Source organism: Lutjanus erythropterus, chromosome 5 (genome assembly GCF_056507025.1).
Source record: "Lutjanus erythropterus isolate fLutEry1 chromosome 5, fLutEry1.hap2, whole genome shotgun sequence".
NCBI classification, from domain to species: Eukaryota; Metazoa; Chordata; class Actinopteri; order Lutjaniformes; family Lutjanidae; genus Lutjanus; species Lutjanus erythropterus.
The window spans coordinates 36,543,110-36,563,074 of record NC_139321.1 but is presented as its reverse complement, the minus strand read 5'-3'; the positions used below and the strand labels follow the sequence as shown (position 1 = coordinate 36,563,074).

General features: G+C 40.8%; 1 protein-coding gene across 10 annotated transcripts in view; it reads left to right on the top strand.

Annotated features, from left to right (window-relative positions):
* rapgef2b (Rap guanine nucleotide exchange factor 2b) overlaps positions 1–19,965 on the top strand; it is a 149,614-nt gene that overhangs the window by 64,820 nt on the left and 64,829 nt on the right. For 9 of the 10 annotated variants that reach the window (XM_084719765.1, XM_084719763.1, XM_084719761.1 and 6 more), the window contains exons 5-6: positions 7,717–7,792; positions 11,473–11,640. In XM_084719765.1, coding sequence (XP_084575891.1) covers positions 7,717–7,792; positions 11,473–11,640 — 244 coding nt within the window. Of the gene's footprint in view, positions 1–1,896; positions 2,132–7,716; positions 7,793–11,472; positions 11,641–19,965 lie in introns of those variants that run through there. The other variant, XM_084719769.1, reaches the window with a different exon arrangement.

Here is a 19,965-nt window from a genome sequence, read left to right as displayed (position 1 = left end):
AAGCTTATTGGACGGGTATTTTAACTTGGCAGGCTGGGACATTTGCTAATAGGCTAACAATGGTCCCTTTCAGACATTACACCAACTCTGAACTTATCTAGACATTACCCAGTGGAGCTGTATGTGAGGACATGAATATCTGAATCAGTTGGAGCGGACATTTCATTGGAAGCACCTGTCTTTACCTTACTATTTCATGTCAAAATGGCTGCTGTGAAAAAGGTCCATAGAACAGGTGGTTGTTTGGAGAATTCACACCAAGAAAATGTCCATGTCCAAGCCGAAAGGATTTCCAGTTACTGAGGACTCGTGTGACACTCGCAATCTCCTGTTGTGTGCTATATGTGTGATAGGCCAACTGCAAATAATATCCCGACCTGATTCTTCGGACAGTGATCAAAGTATCATATGAGAAAAAGCCTGGTGTTTCTGAAATTTTTATGTTAATGGGCCAGTGTGAGCTTGCAGATTGTAAACACCTCGTGCCAGTGGTGGTTCTGGACTAACATAGAAACATGGCAGCGCAACATGGCAGCCTCCATGGAAGACGACCCCCTCAATCTCTTGGCAACAAAAACACAACAATTCTTATTTTCAGTCGATTATACATTAATAACATACTTATGAATATTATATTCCACGTCTGCCATATTCTGCCAATAAATCCCCATGAGGCCACATTCAGAGTTAGCCGCAGGGTTATGTGGCGGTGTAGCAGGTGTTAATTTGTACATGTTCTGTGAAACAATTAGGAAATAATGTTTTATTTCTCTGATTCACTGTCTTTCTTGCTACCAACACTCCTTCTCCTAATCCAGTCTCTACTCTCTATGTTGCATGAGCACAGCTGTGCTCTCTCTCTCTATCACACACAAACAAACACAAACTGAAGGGGGATTCTTGGTGTCGCTACTTTGCAGCACAAATCATGGAAATAAAGAGTTTATCATAGTTAGTATGAAAATCAAAGTAAAGAAAAAGAACTATTAGGATTCTCATTATTATTGTGGTTTTGTTAAAATGTAGTAAAAAAGTTAAAAATGTACCTTTTACATATAATGACATCATTTCACCAAGTTTGATATTGAAAACGAGTCAATGATTTGAAAGGACATCTTGTTCTTTGCAGTATCAGTGTTTTCACTGATGCTAAACAAACCAACTTTGCTGCTGCGCCTGCATCTCGAAGACCGTTGCTGTTATTGTTGTTGTTGCTTGGCAGTATTTACCATGAGTCTTTCAAAGCGCAGTAATCAAACACAGTTATTACGATTATAAAATCTGAAACCATGCTAATTGTCAGCAATTTTTTTTTGTGGTTTCTTGTAAAACTGATTATCGTTTTGTCTCTAATCATTGTTTGCTCCAGGCTGACTGTGGAGCAGTGTGATTGCCGGCTCATGATCAACAGCCATGGTGACATCAGGTTGCGTTTCTCAAAAAGTTGACTCTGCTTCAACTCCTGCAGCCTAAACGGAAATACCCCCATTCAAATGAATGAGATCACTGGCATTTTCACTGCAACACACTTTAAATGAGTTGAGTTTAAGTTAAAAGATTTAACTAATTTTTATAAGTTCTGAGTGCAATAACTACACACACTGTCATAAATTCTACAGAATTCTTGATAAGAGGTATATTGATTTTATGAAATTCATTATGCAAGTTCATGAGTAACTTTTACCAAAAGGGGAGGGTAAAAGCTATCCACACCCACCCACTCCTCCCTAACCCCCCCAACACACACGTACGGGGACACACACCCCACCCTCTCACTCACTTGTAACTCTGTAGCAGGAAGTGAGTCTTACGCTGGAATGCTGGCTGCTGTCAACGCACCACATTACACAGTGAGAGAGAGAGAGAGAGAGAAAGGGGGCAGAGCCATTGGGCAGAGGCTGATCCACACACACTTTCCAAGCCACACACTCCTATTCTCACACACAAATCTCAGACAGCAGCGTTGGGTTGTACGCAGGACGATATGCCGCAGTCACACCAAAGTGTCGGGACTTGGAACATGCTTGTCGGACCGACTGTGGACTAACAGCGGGGGGATATTTTAGAAGGAGGGATCCTCTTATCTTATCAGGTGGCGGTGTCACTCTGGGAACAGTTTGGAGTGTCAGGGGTGAGTGTCCAGACTCACAACAGCACTTAACTCCTGTGTATGACTCACCACAGCTCTGCCTAGAAACTCCTATGTTTTTGGTTGTAATTTAAAAATCTGACTGAGCCGGGAGCTGGTTGCAGTAAAACCTTCAAGTCTGGAATGTGAAACATGACTTTGATGTTATTTTGGATTTGTCAGTGTGTGCAGAGTGTGTTGCCAGTAAAAGGGGTGTGCGCTCTTCGTGTTTTGGGGGGGTTAGACAAGACTTTTGGCAACTTTGAAACCAAAACAAAGCTGGAGCTCCTGCTGTGAGGAGAACGTTTTAAAAATGGATGATAGATGCAGCAAAGATTGATTGATATCTCTTGGAAAAGTTTTGAGCGGCTAGCCTAGTCGCTGTCTTTCTACACTTCAGTGCCCTTTTCTCTTTGCCGTTACAATGTCAGTGAAGTCGTATTTTGGGAAGCAAAAGTCACGAGTCAATCGCACATTCTTGGCATCCGTGTCAGCTTCTATTTCCGAAGTGGTGGGGCAAAGGTCCGGGGGTATGTGTGTGGCACGGCCACGCTGTTACTCCCAGGAATTCTGTTTATGTTTGCAAGGTGAGAGCTGGTTGGATGGTCAGCTGCAGCTCTGAGAGGATGTTGGTAAACCCCTTCAAGCCTGGATGCTGTTTTCATTGACTTAACAGCCGTGGACGATCACTCCTGAGACTCCCATCTACTCCTTCCTCTTGACCTCCCCTTCCCTCCTTCTGTGCTAGGTCTAAAGTCTTGCATAACCAGGGAGTTTAATCTTTGTCCTTCTTAAGGGTCTGCTGGGTTAAAAAAGCTGGTGTGCCCTCTCACCACTTACTCAGTTAAACGGCTTAACGGAGCGAGGAGCCCCCACCCACCCCACCCCAAACTCCATCCACCCTCCTCCAGCTCAGACCAGGGGTGCAGATTAGGGTTTGCACTGGTTCAGTCAGACAGCAGAATGGATCTGAGGCTTTGGCGGTGGGCTGCCGGGCTTGCAGAGTGAAAGGCTGGTGATGCATGTGGAATGACATTCCAGACGCCCAGGCTTGTTGTATAACGGGGGGGTGCGAGGCCACTGAGGCAGGGTACATGTCAGTCTGTCAACTGAGAGAGAGCTGCAGAGTTTAATTTGAAAAGGAGACACTGGCCACCCATCTGAAACAAACAAACGAAATTTTAATTGCAACACCAAGTCAGCCTCTAAAAAGACTCTCCCCTGACAAGACAAAATGTTTTCAATGCAGACAGAAAAGTTATGGCCATACTTTTTAAACTGAAAACTGAATTTACACTCACTTTCTGTCATTACCTGGCTTACATTAGGCAGAGGTTGTAGAACCTAATGAAACCGTCAAGAACAGACAACAGGTGCTACACATGTTGCCTGTACATTATAGTCAAAAGCACTTGTTAAAGGAACAGTTTTAGCTTTTACCTTTTGAGATGAACCTTGTAGTTGTAGTTTTTTTTTGTTTTTTGTAGAGCTACAAGTGTCCTCAAAAAGTCCAAGGCACTCTTTCAAAATAATTAAAATACTGCTACTTTCACAGCATGATCATGTTGGACCTGAAAATGAACAAACATTATTGTAACTCTTTTTTTATTTAATTTCTTTTTCATTTTACTTTGTTTATTTCACAGGGACAATACACATTAGCTACACATTGAGTTAGCTATAAGTTAATCTTCATTTGTTGTCCCTTGGCAGGAAACAGAGAATATTCTTTGTCAGGGAGTCAAATCTGTTGACTGTCAACTCTCTGATGAATGATTAATGCATAAAGGCATCGGAGTTTGTTTGTTTTAAGGCCCAACATGAGCATGAAATCACAATAACGGCATTTTAAGTATGAGTGTCTTGTAGTTTTTTGTATGCTTTTTTGTAAATTTATTAAAAAAAACAACTTTAATTTGACTTGCAAGTGTCACTGGACAGCTCAAGGCACTTGTATGATTGTAGAGTTGGCCATGGGAGGGTAACAAAATGCTGTGAATTGACATTGTAGCTCCATATTCATTAAATGTGGGTTTATTACCCTGAACAACAGACCTTGGCTGACATGAGGCATCCATGTTTGTTTTGATTTCAGGTGCTTCCTTATTATGAAGTACTATGACTGAAAGTATTTATGTGCTACATGTTGTCTGTTGTATTTTTAAAGACTCCTGCAGGGTGAGTTCCTCTGGAATGGGAGAATAAAGCAAAGTGAAGTGAACATAATGATTTTTCAGCGTTGGTATATGAAATTGTGCAGCTGAACGCAGCAGATATAGCAGTATTTTGGTGTGGAAAGTCTGACACAGATAGTGTTTGCTCAGTTCTGTGCTCTGTTAGAAGTGAGTTACATACCTGTTCAAGCATCTGGCACCTTTCTTATCTTTTTTCATCCTCTTATCTGGTTTCGTAAGTTCGTGAGCCAACACACACTTTCGTTCTCAGGAAGGAAAGCACAAACCTTACATCAGCTTGTGGGCCTGCATTCCTCTGTGCTGAATTATTCAGAGCGAGTAGATTGTGCACACACTTCGGCATCATTAACAGAACTAATAAAAATTAAATATTTGCATGGGTCAAACTTTGCGGTTTTGATCGCTGCTGAGACGCTCACATCCCAGTGCAACTAAGCATCCACTGGGAGCATCAAATGTTTGTTTTAGACATATTATATTTATAGTCTAATATACGTTCACCCACACATGCGGGTCTTGGACTTTATATTTGCTCAGGACTAGTCACACAGCAGTGGAGGCTTTAATCTCCAAACAAGACACTTTTGTGTTCGAAAAAAAAAACCCTCCCACCCCCTCACCCTCCACTTCCATAATCCCTTCTTTAATATCTCACATTGCCAGTGGCATTTGCCTCCTGCAAAATGGTGGATTGGATTACTAAAGTTAGGAATGTAATGGAGGAACATGATTGAACATGTCACTTTTGTGTTTGCATTTGGTGGCCAAGCGTGTTTTGTGATGCGTAATGGGGTGGAATCACTACTCCCTTTTTCACAGTAGAGTCAGCCAAGGGAGGCTCAACAGGATCAGAGCTGGTACCGACTCCAAATGTCTGTAAAACCAGATCAAAAGCACGCGTCCGTTCCTCTGAAGCTGCTGCCCAGCTGACAAATCATCTTTGCTGCAAATAAGTTAAGCAAAAGAATTACAGCGTTTGTCTTCTTGTGAGAATGTGAGCGAAAAATACTGAGTAAGCTCTCCATACTGTGGCTCTGTTTGGCCCTGTGGTGGAATTCAGGCTTGTGTATGTCGGGGATACAAGCAGAGTTAAAACGCATTAAAGTGAAGCTCAGGCAAAGCAAACAGCAACCATCAGCATTAACCCCCTGACTGCCTTTATTCACTCGGCTCGATGTGGTCCGGCCAGTCACTTGTACCGTCTTTGATTTCAGTTTATGTTCCTCAGCAGTAGTTAACTCTGCATCATGTGGAGTTATTTGACAAACTGAGGCAAGAGGCATCAAAAACTTGACAAATTTATAGTCAAGTAAAATTGCAGCACTGGCAGAGAAACAACAGAACGGCTGACAAAAGAGGAAAAAACACAAAACCCAACAAAGGCTTGTCTGTGAAAGGCAGCAGAAAGAGAAAAGCAAAGCAAGCTAAATCGACTTTTAGAAAATAAAAGGCACCACAAAAATCATTATTTGCTCTTTGCCAAAGTGGCAGGTAGAGTATCACCGGCTCTGTGCAGTTGGCTGGTATTTATTTTCCTGCCTGACCAAGCTGCACCCACAACATGTAGCCACAAGCCCAGGGCTCCAAAGCATTTAGGCCATGCTGTGCCCGAGGTCTGCACCTGTCAGTGTGATTGATGAAAGCTGCCACCTCCACTGCCTCCATGCAGGTAGCCACACACCACTACTCACTGCTCACTTCACTGTGAGCACTGAGGAGAACTTTCTACACCTGGAGCTACTCACTTTGCATCAGCCACGCTGTGGAGATTAATACCTGAACTGGCCCACTTTATGAATTTAAAAGGAGCAGCAACACATGACAAATCCTCATATCTGAGCAATTCTAGATTTTCACTCCATGATTATTGCAGTCAAAAGAATTCACAATAATGGTATTATTGCGATATCTATACACCATTTGAATCAGTCACATTCATTTTAACTTTGTTTACTGTGTTTTTTGTCTCATTTTTGGCAAATGAATTACATTCAAATTAGGAATATAGAGGCATAGAGAGAGTGATTTAAGAGCAAACAGTATGTCCAAGAGGGTTATCAACACAAGGTTATCATATATGTATTATGAACATGAAGAGAGCAGTATTTATCTTTTTAAATATCATGGTTATAGTCATTGATAAGACTCAGTAATCAATTGTTCGACAAATAGTTGCAGCTCTAAAAATAATAAAATAGAATATAAAAATAAAATGAGGAAACAAATAAGAAATGTATCTAATCAAAGTCAAATATAAAATCATTAATAGATAAATGAAATTATTAGGGCTGCAACTACTGATTATTATCAATCAATCAGCCCGCAGACTACTTTCTCAACTACTTGATCAATTGCTTAAAATATCTATAAAATATCATTTAAACTGTCATCACAAGCTCCCATCTTCAAATTGCTTTGTACAACCAACAGTCCAAAACCTAAAGGCATTCATTTTTAGAAACCTGAAAATATTTACTGAAAACATACTCAAGCATTTGATCAATTATCAACATATTTGCTGATTAATTTTCAGTCAACCGTCCATAGATAAGGCAGATTACTATTGTTTCAACTCCAAAACTTAATCGTTATAATTGTTTCTTCTGTTACGTGTGTGTTGTGATCCAGGCCACCCTGACCTGATGTAAATTTAAAGATAGATGTCCCACTTGCTGGTGTAAAATCCCAGCCAGAGACTCTAAATAATGCAAAACAAGGACGCACAACACAAGGCAGGCACACAACCTCGACAGCAGTCTCTTCCTCTGGAGTCACTTGAGTTTATCTTAAAAAACAATCGGCAAACCGACGAGATGTGGGTCACATTCTAGATAGAAAGATGTTAAAAATAACAAACAAGGAAGTCCTTGTGTCTCTGCATTGAGGTTGGGCGCCGGACAAAGGCCGCATTCTTCATCAAACCCACAAGTTGAATCTCCCCGTGCTCAGAATTTCCGTGGCTGCTGCCCGTCTCAGAGACATTTTGGTCTGAGCTGCTTTTAATATCACCCGGTCTCCCCCCTCATTAGGAGCGAGGCATATACTGTACAAATTGTGACGTCATGAAAGTGGACTTTTCCAGAGGCGGGTGTTTCCCCTCAGGTGGGAGTGTTCACAGCTGAAAGGAGGAACTGTCCACTCAATGCTGCTCTGTTCAACATTTTATACAGAAATTCCATACTGCATATTTAAAATGTTGGGCACAGTCAACTATACACTTACAGACTTTTAAGTGATCTGTCTGAGCTTCTTGGTTGTTAGTGTGAGTCAAAAGTAACATACCATTTGCAGATTGTACAGGGGAACAGTACTGCTCTGTTTTTGTTAGGTAAACTCTGACCTTTAGATTGAAGTTTTTCTCACCGTTTTATTAATGTCTTTGTTTCTGTCCAGTTTTGGAAAGCGGTCAGCCGGCAGCCTGCGACGTGGATGTGAGTGCATCGTCCTGGAACCCTCAGAGATGATTGTGGTGAGTCCCATTTTTTAGGCTTTCAGCACGCAAGTGTCAAAGGCATTATGTCTCATAAAAACACAGGTTCAAACACAAATATTTTATTTTGACAAAGCTCTTCCTCTCATGCAACCACAGCGAAATGGAGGGAAAAAGCAAAGTGCAGCAGCAGACAACATACTCATGTACATGCTAATTTTCCGCCATTTGTCTCTGATGTTAGCATGGAAAATTATATTGATTCCTTTATGTGAGAGCGAGCTGCACCCATGTGGATAACCAAACCCACATTACCTACAGCAGAGCATCACTATAATTTGGAATAACACGCTCGAGAGTTGGTCCTGTGATGTTTCGCACTTATCTGCCTCCTGTTGCAGTTTCATCATGACCTTAAAGCGTAGCTGTATTTAACATGCTGGAGTCCAGCATGTGTGAGGTTTCTCGAGTCCAAGGCCAGTCGAAATTCTGACCCAGTTTTATGGCAAATCAAATGTTGGCTCATAGAAGAAGTTGCTGAGAACAAATCGCTCCCGTCCCAGAGGGGCACAGAAGCAGGAGGTAGCAGCACAATACAGTCATCTGTTGAACAGAAGCCCTCTGAGGCCAGCACGTCAGAACAGATGCAGTTCTGCTGATGATTTTGCATTAATAGGGCGGCGGTATACTGGAGGCAAAATCCAGTTTGTGCAAATTCAGAAACAGCTGTCGTTCATCGTGCTGCGAAAAAATTCATTTACAGTATACACACTGTAAGGTAATGATAGGAGGTCTGGAGAGTTGACTGTAAAGTGGACTGTTTTGTTGTAATATATTTTGGCATTCTTCTGAAAGTCTCCTTCCTTCCTTCTTTCTTTTGAAAAATGACTTAATTGATTATCAGAATAGTTGTGTATCATTTTTCTGATCGCCAGTCACCAAATTCTTAAAGATCTAGGGATAAATACTTGTACTGTTCCCAGCAGACAGAAGGTGTTTTTCTGTTGAAGAGGGAAACATCTTCCAGGGATATGTGCTAATATTTTTTAACACTGTCCATGCAGGTTAACAAGCCCCTAAATTTAGTGGCCAGCTACATTTTTAGTGGCCCAAATGAAAACGTAAGTAAAAACAAGTGGGCAAGAGGCTAGTTGAGAAAAGTGGCAGCCCAAAGGCGCAGTACATTCTTAGATGTGTCATGTTCTGGCCCCTTAAACTCCTGCTTCCATTATCTCCTAAGTTTCTGTTACCATTTTGTTTTTTTCATCTTTTTGGTTCTTCTGTATGGTTTGCCTTAACAATTTGAGAAGGGTTAGTGAACACTTTATTGGCCCCAACATACCAGTAGCTAGCTGGCAACAAGTACTGGTTTCTGTTTTTGTAGAATGTTGAAGTAAAAGGTGCAGAGGAATTGTGGTGTTTGGGGAAGTGTAACTTTGTGTTGGTGAAGGCTCGCAGCATGAAGGAGGAGGATAAAATTAAAGTTGCCACCAACATGGAATATTCAGTGGCCACAGAGTAATTTTTTGTGGCCACTGGGCCATGGCTGATGTCGAACCCTGTCTTAAGTCTAACCTTGTGCACACATTTAATCAATTTCATAATTGAACTGAAGCCTCCCATGTATTTATAACTATACTGTATGCATTTAATGTCATCATCACTTCCACAAATCTGTCCTCAAACAGATTTATCTAGAAAGAGGAGAGAATTTCTATGTAACGGAAGGAATTTAGAACACAGGGACCACAGGACATGCATGAAAAATATAATTAACTTTCTGACTAGTTGACTAGTTTCAGGCATCAGTGTGTTGAGAGGCGGTGAACAAAGCTGTGCAAATATTCTGGCTACTTCAGCCAGCCAGTGAAGCCAGTATGTCACACCATTTTGATTGCTGACTGATCATTTATCCACTGATAAGACTGCTTTCAAGGGCTGATTATTATCATTATCAATCAGTCTGTTGATCGTTTTCTCTATTAATCAATTAGTTGTTTGGTACATAGACTAAAATGCCAGAAAATGGTGATCAAGACCAAGGTAGCGTCCTCAAATGTCTTGTTTTGTCCACAACCCAAAAAATATTCTATTTATTGTCACAGAGGACTGAAGAAACAAGAAAATATTCACATTTGAGAAGCTGAAATCAGAGAACAGACATTTTTTCTTCAAAAAAAATATGATGAATTGATTATTAAAGTAGTTGGAAATTAGTTTAAGAGTTGACAACTCAAATAATGATTGCAGCTCTGGTTTTCAGCATGCTGTAAGACACCGCCACCTTAAAAATGGCACACTTGTATGCTCCTACACCCTCACTCTACACCATTTCTAGCACGTACAAATCTGCCTTTTGCCATGTTCTTTAAAGGAAGACATCAGACATAAACCACGTCTTGTCAGTATAAAATAACGACTGGTTGTTGCTGCTGCAGTCACAGAACATCCTCAGTGATCTCCCTTTCACATGCTGTAATTGCCATGTCTCCATGAATGTGCGGCGTAGATGGGGGGGCTTCTGTTCGCTGAGCCTGTATCAGCTGCACACAAGCCCCTCAGTAATAACACCCTCTGCTCTGCCTGCTGCAAACACTTTCTGGCCTTACCCCCTTTGCTATAATAGGTGCCAACCCGCCCTATAATTACTGAGGAGGGTTTTGTGCTGCTGGAATATAGATACACATGGCTAACACCCCCCCACCCCCTGCTACAAGTTTGAGGAACATGCAGAAAGATGCACACATGCAGACCTGCAGCTACAAACATTAGCGAAGAGCCTTAACACGTCAAAAAGGAAAAATAAGCCGCTCACGTGTCCATACTGTACACACACACATGCGTGCACACATTGCTCTGAGATTTGCAATTAGACACACAATCACACTTATGCTCTCGCTCGCGCACAGCTCCCCTGCCGTTGTCATGGCAGCAGTTGGTACGGCAGAGAGAGATTTTAGTGGTGTAATCCCAAAGGCTGAGCGCTGTGAAATGTGAAGCCGCAGTGAAAGTAGCAAGTGAAACAGGCGGGAGGAATGGGTGCAAAAAAAAGAAGAAGAAGAAAAAAGAAACTTAAATATGTCATTCCATCATGACCCAAAGCCGCCAGGCAACAGAGTGGTCCCATTTAAGTAACCAAAACTGTAAAATATGACTTCACTGCTATGTTGAAGTGCCAGTTTCCACTTGGAAAATGTTTTTTTTCCCTCCTTTCAGATCATTAAAAATGGAAACATGGATTTTATCTTGTTTTAACTTGTAATTTCATTGTGGTTAATATGTTTAACAGAAGCAGAGAGAGCTGAGAGCGTCTATTTCATCTTCTTGTCTTTCACTCCATCAGCTTCCATCTCTGTTTATCGCTGTCTGTCAATCAGTTGACTATCTCCCTCCCTCCTGTACTCCAGATTCCTCCCTCATCCCCGTGTTTCTTCCCCTCCTCGTCTCTGCTTTTTGTGTTGTGAGAACCCTTTGACGTAGGTGTGCATCGTGCAGCCCACACTCACTTCTATTTTTACGCAATGAGAGGGGCGGGAGGCAGAGAGGAGGAGGAGGAGGAGGAGGTGGAAGAGTAGGAGCTGGAGTGTAGGAGGGTGGGGTTTTTGGGATGAGTATGTGTGTGTGTTTTTGTGTGGGGGAGTGGGGAAGGGCGTGAATGGAGATGAAGACAGTCACTCCCCCCTCTCCTCTCCATCCCCCTCCCTCCCTATCATTTCCAGGTGGACTATATGGATGAAAATGAGGAGTACTTCCAGCGACAAGCCTCGCACAGACAGTCCCGTCGGCGCTTTCGGAAGATCAACCAGAAAGGGGAGAGGCAGACAATCATCGACACTGTGGATCCGTACCCCACCGGAAAGCCGCCCATAGCCCGGGGATACCACACGGTGAGTTTCACCTTGCGCTACACTTCTGTGTTTACCCTCGCTGTGGTGCGTCGCTGTGCGCTCCAGAGGCGGTTCAGTGTCGCTCTGTCGCCGCGTTGTGCTCTGTTTGTGTGTCGTGCTCCTTCTCCAGAAGCTGTCTTGCTTCAGATCATAGCAGAAAACGTGTGCTCCCTGTTTACCCAACTTTGTGTTTGGTGGCCTTAGCTGACCCTCTGTTGTAGGTTGTTGTGTTTTGATGTCTTGTGTCCTGTGGAAGGGCACCCTCATCCCCACAGGGTGCGCTTCAAGTTTACCTAATCTTTGCACTGAGCTTTCCTCCTTGTAGTGTGTAATTGTTGTTTTCCTCACTAGTTAAAAGTTGCTACACTTGTGTGTAATGTTTGTAGCTTCTGCTGACTTTAGTGTGTTGATCTACTGCCTGTTTCATACATGTTTTGTAGTTTGTTGAGCATCTTTAATACTGTAGTTCCTCTGTGCTACACCTGTGTCCTCCAAGGCTTGTTTGTTTGTGCTTCTTATGGTTGTCAGAAGTCTTCTGATGTGAGTTTTTTCATGGTTTTAGCACTTTATTATTCAGCATTTGCACCTCAACACACACCCCACCAATCATCACTTTAGCACTTGTCCTCAGTTGTCTCCGCAGTGATGAGGATGATTAAAATATCAGCATATTCCAAAACTGATTCAAAATGGAGAATTAATTATTTGCATGTTGCTGTTTGATCACAGAACCAAAAGAAATAGAAGACGTTTAGTTAGAAAGTTTTATGTTCCCAACTTGGGAATTGAGGGTCCGAGATGAAAAAAAGTCTTCTTCTGTCTTTTTGTACTTTTCCCTAATATTTGCCTCTGTCTTGTGAAACTGTGCGCAGCTTTACATCCTCTTGCCTCTTAAATGATTCATATTAAATATCCTGTGAAAGAAAAATCACTTCAGCTGTGATGCTCACAACATCAACCTGTGACAGACATTTCTTTACATAAAGCAAGCAAAACATACAATAAAGAATTGAAAGCACTGTTTCAAAGATGATCTGCACAGCACCATGTCTGCTGATGCACCTCAGTAACAGTAAATGCACCTGACAAGTTGATTTATGAACATTTTAATGAAATGTGAAAAGTCATTTTAGCGTCATTTTTGCAGTTATGAAGAAGATGAGCAGAATAGTTGACGACGAGAGTACAATTTATTATGATTTGAGTTTTACAAGAACTGTGTCGAGGGAGAAAATGGAGGAAGAGGAGGAAGAGAGTTTGGGAACAGGAGAAAATTTGGGGTGGGTGGACACATGGTGCCTACTTTCATGAGTTTATCTTTTCTGTTCTTAACCCATTTGCATACTCAACAGTAGGGCTGTTGTTGATGGACTGCTAAATGCTTTATTTTTGATACAGTTCAATATTTCTCCTAATGAAATACTGTTTCAGCATGTTAGAAGCTGGACAGATCAGCAAACTTTGTATTTTGGAGGATAGTTCAAGCCATTAGTCAACTGGCATGTCTATGATATTAATTTAATTATTTCATATATATTATACTATATAATATTTTTTTCTTTGGGGGTACAAAGCGAGATGCGTTTTAAATGCTAATGGCAAAAGCAGTAATGATTCTGGATGAGTTGTAACAACCAGCAAGTAGACTGAACATATTGTTAGTTCATTTCAACACAATATAACCTTGTTGTTCCAAACGCAGGAATAAATAACTTTCACACCTTCTGTCCCCACCTGAACCTGCCGTGTCTTCATCTTCCCCAGAGTCAGAGTCCCGTTTGGAGCCGCTGTAACTTTAAATCACCTCAGTAATGTATTCCTGGTTGTCACAGAGGCCTCAGTCAGTCTCAGAGGTTGTGTCCCAGTCTTATGGGACTGCTAACTGAGCTGTGTGGCTAATAGCAGCTATAGCACAACTAATGTCAGTGCAGAAGTGATCAGTGTCATATTTGTGGAAGAGGAAAAAAAAAATATCTGTGGTAGAGTATTGACTTTAACTATGCAAAGGAATTTGACTCCAGCAGAGGAGGTTTGTTGCAGCGGGCTTTTTCCCCTCTGTGCTTTCTTTCCCTGGGAATAGGAAGCAAAGCATTTTCACACTAATGATGCAAATAACCCAGCATGCAGTTGTTACACACAGTTTTTCCTGTTCTGCTCAATTTCACTGCATTCCCTTCATTCCTGACACTCCCATGGGGGTTCTGTCAGCGTACCCAGTTCTTCTTGGAACACTATGAAACAATCACGCTTAAAAGGAGAAAATGCGGCAAACGTCATCTTCCGCCTGCCTTCCTTCAGCCCCACCCGCTTTCCTAAATTTAGACTCACTGTGTTTTAGTTTCAAAAGACCGCACTGAACTTTCTCATGGCCCGACATCTCCCGTCACACACTCCACTCTCCTCGCTCTAGTACCATTCCTGTGGGAAGGATGGAGCGGGTGCCATGGCAACCAGCGGTCCCAAATGGGCTCTGCTCGAGTGCACTTAGAAGTACAGTAGGGAAGGGAGCTAACTTAGCAAGAGCGCAGTACCCTGGTTCTGCTGCTGCTGCTGCTGCTGCTGCTGCTGACAGAGGGGTGGAGGGGAGCAGAGCGACAGAGAGGCTGAATCTGGGCGGATGCTAAGCTGACATAGCAAGCTAATCTCCAGCATTTAGAATGCCAGGCAGCGCTCAGATTTTCCTCCCTCCTACCCCGAGGCATATTTAGGAGGTGAGAAATGCACCGAGGAGAAACTTGGGATTGAAGAAAGGAAATCTCTGTGGCAGGCAAGGTTTTTTATTCAGCTTAGTCACTCCTATGAAGACAAATGTGAGGCTATAGGTACAAAAACATCAGAGGAGCCAGTGATCTGAAGCTTTCAAAGCTCCTCCAGTGTGAGAAGTACTGTAGAATAACCTGTTTTATTTAGTGCTGAAATGATTATTTTCATTGCTTAGTACTCTTTTGGTTATCTAGTTTAATATAACATGAGATAGTGAAAACAGGTCATCACAACTTTGCAGAGCAGAGGCGATGTCTCAGATTTCTCGAGTCCAAGTCAAAGAAAAATCCAAATTGTGGTTTTATAAAGCAGAGAAAAGTGACACATACTCACAGTTAAGAAATTAGAACCCTCTGATTGTTTGGCATTTTTCTTGATAAGTGACTTAAAGTATTAATCAGTTATAAAAAATTGTCATTTAATTTCTGTTTCAGCTCCTGTTTTATTTGAGCCTTATCTCTAACATTGTATTTCACTTAGATTTATGTTACAGACAGGACAATGTCTAATAAAGAGCAGTTATTTAAATAAAGTAATTAATACCATAATCTAAAAATGCTTCATTTTAAGTTTTGTACTCAAAATTGTGCTTTGGTAAAAGAACATCAATGTTACCTGCAAAATGTACTTTGAGCATCCAAAGTAAAAGTACTCATTAGGGCCCCTGTCAGAGTTATATAATTCTATATTTTAATTTTTAATTATTCTTATGAGAGATGTAATAATACTAAAAACTCAAGGCATGGTCATACAATGATTATAAACCATAAAAATTATTATGATGTTAAAAAACAAAGAAAAAGGACAACTTAGAGACATGTCCTCTAATAAATAATAAATCAAATGTGTGCAGCATTTTATGTGCATAAAACTGAATATATACTTACTTATTTTTCCTTTTAACTTCTTCTGCTTCTGCTCTCCTTCTGTAATGACCTAAAATAAAAGAAGTCAGCCGTGGCCTAAGCATGTGCAGAAAATTGGTATGAATTGTCTTTGGCAATGAATGTTTTTTTACATACAGTTTCAAAGTAGAACAATGCAAACATCAGTAGCAGTACTTTTCTAAAATAAAAATAATAAAATAATCATGTAATATCAAGCAAGATATTGTATCTGTCTGGTACAATATTGCTATTGCAATATTCAATTTATTGTTATGTGCCTAATTATTATTGATTCACTGAAATGTAAGCAGCATTTTATTGTTTTAGCCAATAGAGCTAGTTTTGACTATACCATTTGGCATTTTATAACAGGGCAACAGCATGCAACATGCAAACATCCAAAGTACACGCACAAGTACCTTAAACATTTTAATTATTATAGTCATAATTAGTACAATACTTAAGTGAATGTACTTTTCAACAATGCTGCATTTGAAGACTTTCATTTAAAAAGGGACATGCAAAAAACTAATTCCTGTTCTCTTCTATGGTTGTTTGAAGATAAAGTTATTTTAGAGGAAATGATTGTTATTGTAAAAAAAAAAAAAAAAAATTGGAGTGAAAACTTATTTAAAAAATGAAAGCGGCTACAAGGAACTTTCATATTCTGCTGATTTTAGAGGGCCCTGTGGACAAAAGTGGTAGTGATTCGACTCTTAATACCCACAAATTATAATGTCAAAACTGACTAATGTGCCTCTCACTGTAACTTTGCCTGGGAAAATGTAAATACAGGCTTGTTTCATCTGATTTCAAAGAGAATGGTACCCGATGGCAGGCATTAATCATGCCATATAGAAGAAGCAGATTTTCTCATGCATGGTCTTGTTAACTTAAGTAGCTCATACTGAGGCATCAGTAATATACTGAGCCTGTTTCATAACCAACTAAAAACTCCCTGTGAGCATGATGAGATGTGACGTACCAATGCCAGCCACCATTATGTCCTGAAATAGCTAATGCTTTGCCAGAATCAGGATGGCCTTCGTTGTTGTTGAGACTGTTCTGAAACCCTGAGGTCACAGGTTCGATCCCAGCAGAGTGTCTGTGAGCAGCTGTTGTTTCTGAGCAACACTCTGAACGTGCTCAGTCATTGTAGCTTAATATCTAAAATATAAAGCTAACCCAGGAGTGGAACTCCCACTGGGAGTGCTGACACACACGCAGCCCCCACTCTCCTCCACGTTCTGAAGCAGAGCTATTATCTGTATAAGTGAGGATTATTTGGCTCTCAGGGTTCAAACATAATGCAAGTTATTACTTGTACATGTAAATACAGAGTCTGGCCTTAATGGCTTCATTTGGATGTGTTTGGACAATTATTATCACTTGGAGTGGAGTGGACTTGCAGTAGGTGAGAGAGAGCTAGTGTGTGGAATTACATTAAATAGATGTTAGATATGTAGGCTGTTCTATTAGCGGATTAAGTTCAAAATCAATCAGTCTGTCAGTCTCGATTTATGCAGCACCATCTCGTAAAATCCATTCCAATGTACTTCACAATCCAACAAAATAATAAGACAGACAAAATAAGCAGGGTAATGAAATTGTATGGGGCAACACTCTTGTGTACCCTAAATCATTGGTCAAGGCCAATTCAGAGCCTGCAGAACTTAAAAAATGCCTCAACATTGCTTTTGTTGTAGCCCTTGAGATGGATTACATTGAGTCAGTCTGCCCAAAATACATCTATGAAGAAGACTAATCATCAAAGTTCATTTACATTCAGGTTTCAGTTGTTATATTATTATTACCAGGGCTCAACAGTAAGAACTACTCACTTACCAAGGGAAAGTGAAATGCCATATCCAGCTGGAAAATTTAGCAACTCACTAGCCCAACCTGACATGTGATAAATGGTTAAAGATGGTAATGGCTAAAGTAATTTTTCATGCAAAAATGGTAGCAAATGCTGTTAAAAGCATCTCAGATATGGAAATTTCCTGCTAAATATCTATGGATTTTGGACTGACAAAACAAGACATTTAAAGACATCATCTTAGATATTTTCCTAGACATCATAGCATGAAACAATGCAATTAAATCATTGTTATTTGCTAATCTCTAAGAAATAAAACAATTTATACAGGAGCAAGTAAAAATTGACTTCAGGCAAGTAGATTTCGGACCCACTCGCCCAACTTGACAAGTGAAAAAGAACATTAAGATTGAATGTGTACATATTCTACTCTTTCTGGTTAAGAGAGGATGTTAAGCAATCAATCATTAATCAATTAACTGCTGTTGAGAAGTTAAAAATGTATTACCTGATAATGAATGTTTTGTGCATCGTTACTGTGGGGCTCACACATTGATTTGTTCCGTCTTGTCGGTCTAGAAATGGCAGTAGTTAAACTGAGAAAAAAATGTGTGTTTAGTATCTTCTTATTTTTTAATGATTAATCGATCGCTAAAGTAAAATTCACAAAATCTGCGATCCTCTCAACATCATTATCAGGTGGCAGAAATTTTTGCTAGGAGTACCATGTAATTAAACATTTGACATGCTGATCAAAGAAATGCGTGGGTTTAAGAGTTATCATTTCTGTAGGTCGACTAAAAGCAACCTGTGCAGCGCTGTTGATCTCATCTGTGGTTGCTGCCATCTTTCTGTCTGTGTTTGTCTACTTCTGGCACTGGAAGATGATGTCCCCGTTCTTAATCCCGCCCACAAAAAGCTATGATTTACTCTGCTGCTCCTGCGACTGGGAAAGTCAATGAGCACAACACCCAAAGTATGTGAATCACTGAAAAATAACCAGGTTCTTGGCAGTGAATTCAGGTGGTTGATGCACAATTCATGACTGAACTTTTAACAAGTTGTACCTCCTGCTTGTTACCTTGCTAGCCTTGTGTCTCAGATTCTGGTTCATCACAGTAATGCAGGCCTCTTGTGTGAGAGCATGCATCAGTGCTTCAGAGGACTGACCTTTGCAATAATTCTAAGGTGAAAGATGGCGGTTTTGGCTTCACTTCTAATGCGCTGGTTAGATTTATTGCCAGAGTCAAAGACCACGCCTACTACTGAACATTAAAAGCCTTTGATTTAAGGTATGATGTAAGATTGTCCTAGTTTAATTTTTTACCATGAGCTAAGTTTTATCTCCATGTATCTGAAGGACATTATGTTCTTGTTGCTTTTAAAATCAGGTTGTCATGTGAAATATTATCATTATTTCTACATTTTACTTGAGGATTGTATCTGACGCACTCAGTTAATTTGCCTGAAGAGAAACACAGCTGTGGTTTGAGCGTAGATTTGTGGTTTGCCATCAGTAGAAGCAATTTAAACGTCAAAGGATTAAGATAGACACACAAAAATACATTTCTGTTTATAGATGTGTCCTGGATAAATCAGGGCAGTGAAAGAGGACAGTGTTTAGGATTCAACACGTGTCTCCTGCTTGCTCAGAGCAGTGGGATAACACTCGGCTGCCTTGTTCAGAATGGACACCAGTTATTTCAAGCGTCACTCTCCCTCTGTTGCACACGCACACACACACACAAACACACACACACACCCTCACGAACACACACACACTTGATCTCTCTGTGAATATTCTCCCTTGCAAAGGCTCATAATCTCCATTTCTCAGTTGCTCACCACGTTATCTCACACACTCTATCTCTTCCTCTAATATCAACAGCCATTTGTGCTGTCGACCTGTCGCACACGCACACGCACACACAAACACACACATACATGCACGTACATGCAGATTTTCTCCCTGATCTCTCACTCAGCCACTCACTTAATGTCTTTGTGCAGATTCTGTCTGTCACTCATTTTAAAATGAAATGTTGATGCGGCAGCCTGGTTTTTACTGAACGCTACATTCCTGATTTTATCCATAACAAGTTATAATTCCCATTATCTCCTTTACCCTTTGTCCTCTTATTCCTGCTCTCTGCTGCTCTCCTCTTGCACACCACCTCAGATGCTCCAAACTCTCTGAGCAGATGAGTAATATTCCTCCTTTGGGTTTACTCAGTGGCTACTAGGGCATCCAAGGCCCCAAACAGCTGTTCTATAATTATACAAGCAGCAGGAGGCAGACAATCAATACTCCTTTTACTCTTTTCCTCCACCCGGGCGGCCTGGCGGTTAGCGAGGCCGCCCTGTAATCAGAAGGTCACAGGTTTAATCCCTGCAACAGCTAAAGTGTCCATCAGCAGTCGTTTGCTCTGTTGGCGTGCCCTTGACAGTGACATTGCTCACTCATCTACCGACTACTTTTAATTGCTTTACGATATATGTGGAAGTTACTGCAGATAAGGACGACTCTCTCGTCGGTATTTACATTTGAGAGCTCTTAAATATAAAATGTTGAGTGTCGACAAATGTATGAGACACAATATTGTAATGATAGAATTGCAATAAAGAAATGCAAAGATTGACAGAGTTCACAGGTTTCCGAAATTCATTTTAGGTTGTCCAAAAGCCTCAGTTCACATGAACTTCAAACCCTCTGTATCTTACCTTAGGCAGGCTTAGAAATTAATTATATTTGCATGAAAATTGTAATTTAAAAGTGTACCAGCTGAAGTTTTGATGCCTTCCTCCATTTTTAAAAGGGCACTGGATGAGAATGAAAATCAATATCAGTTTAAGTGC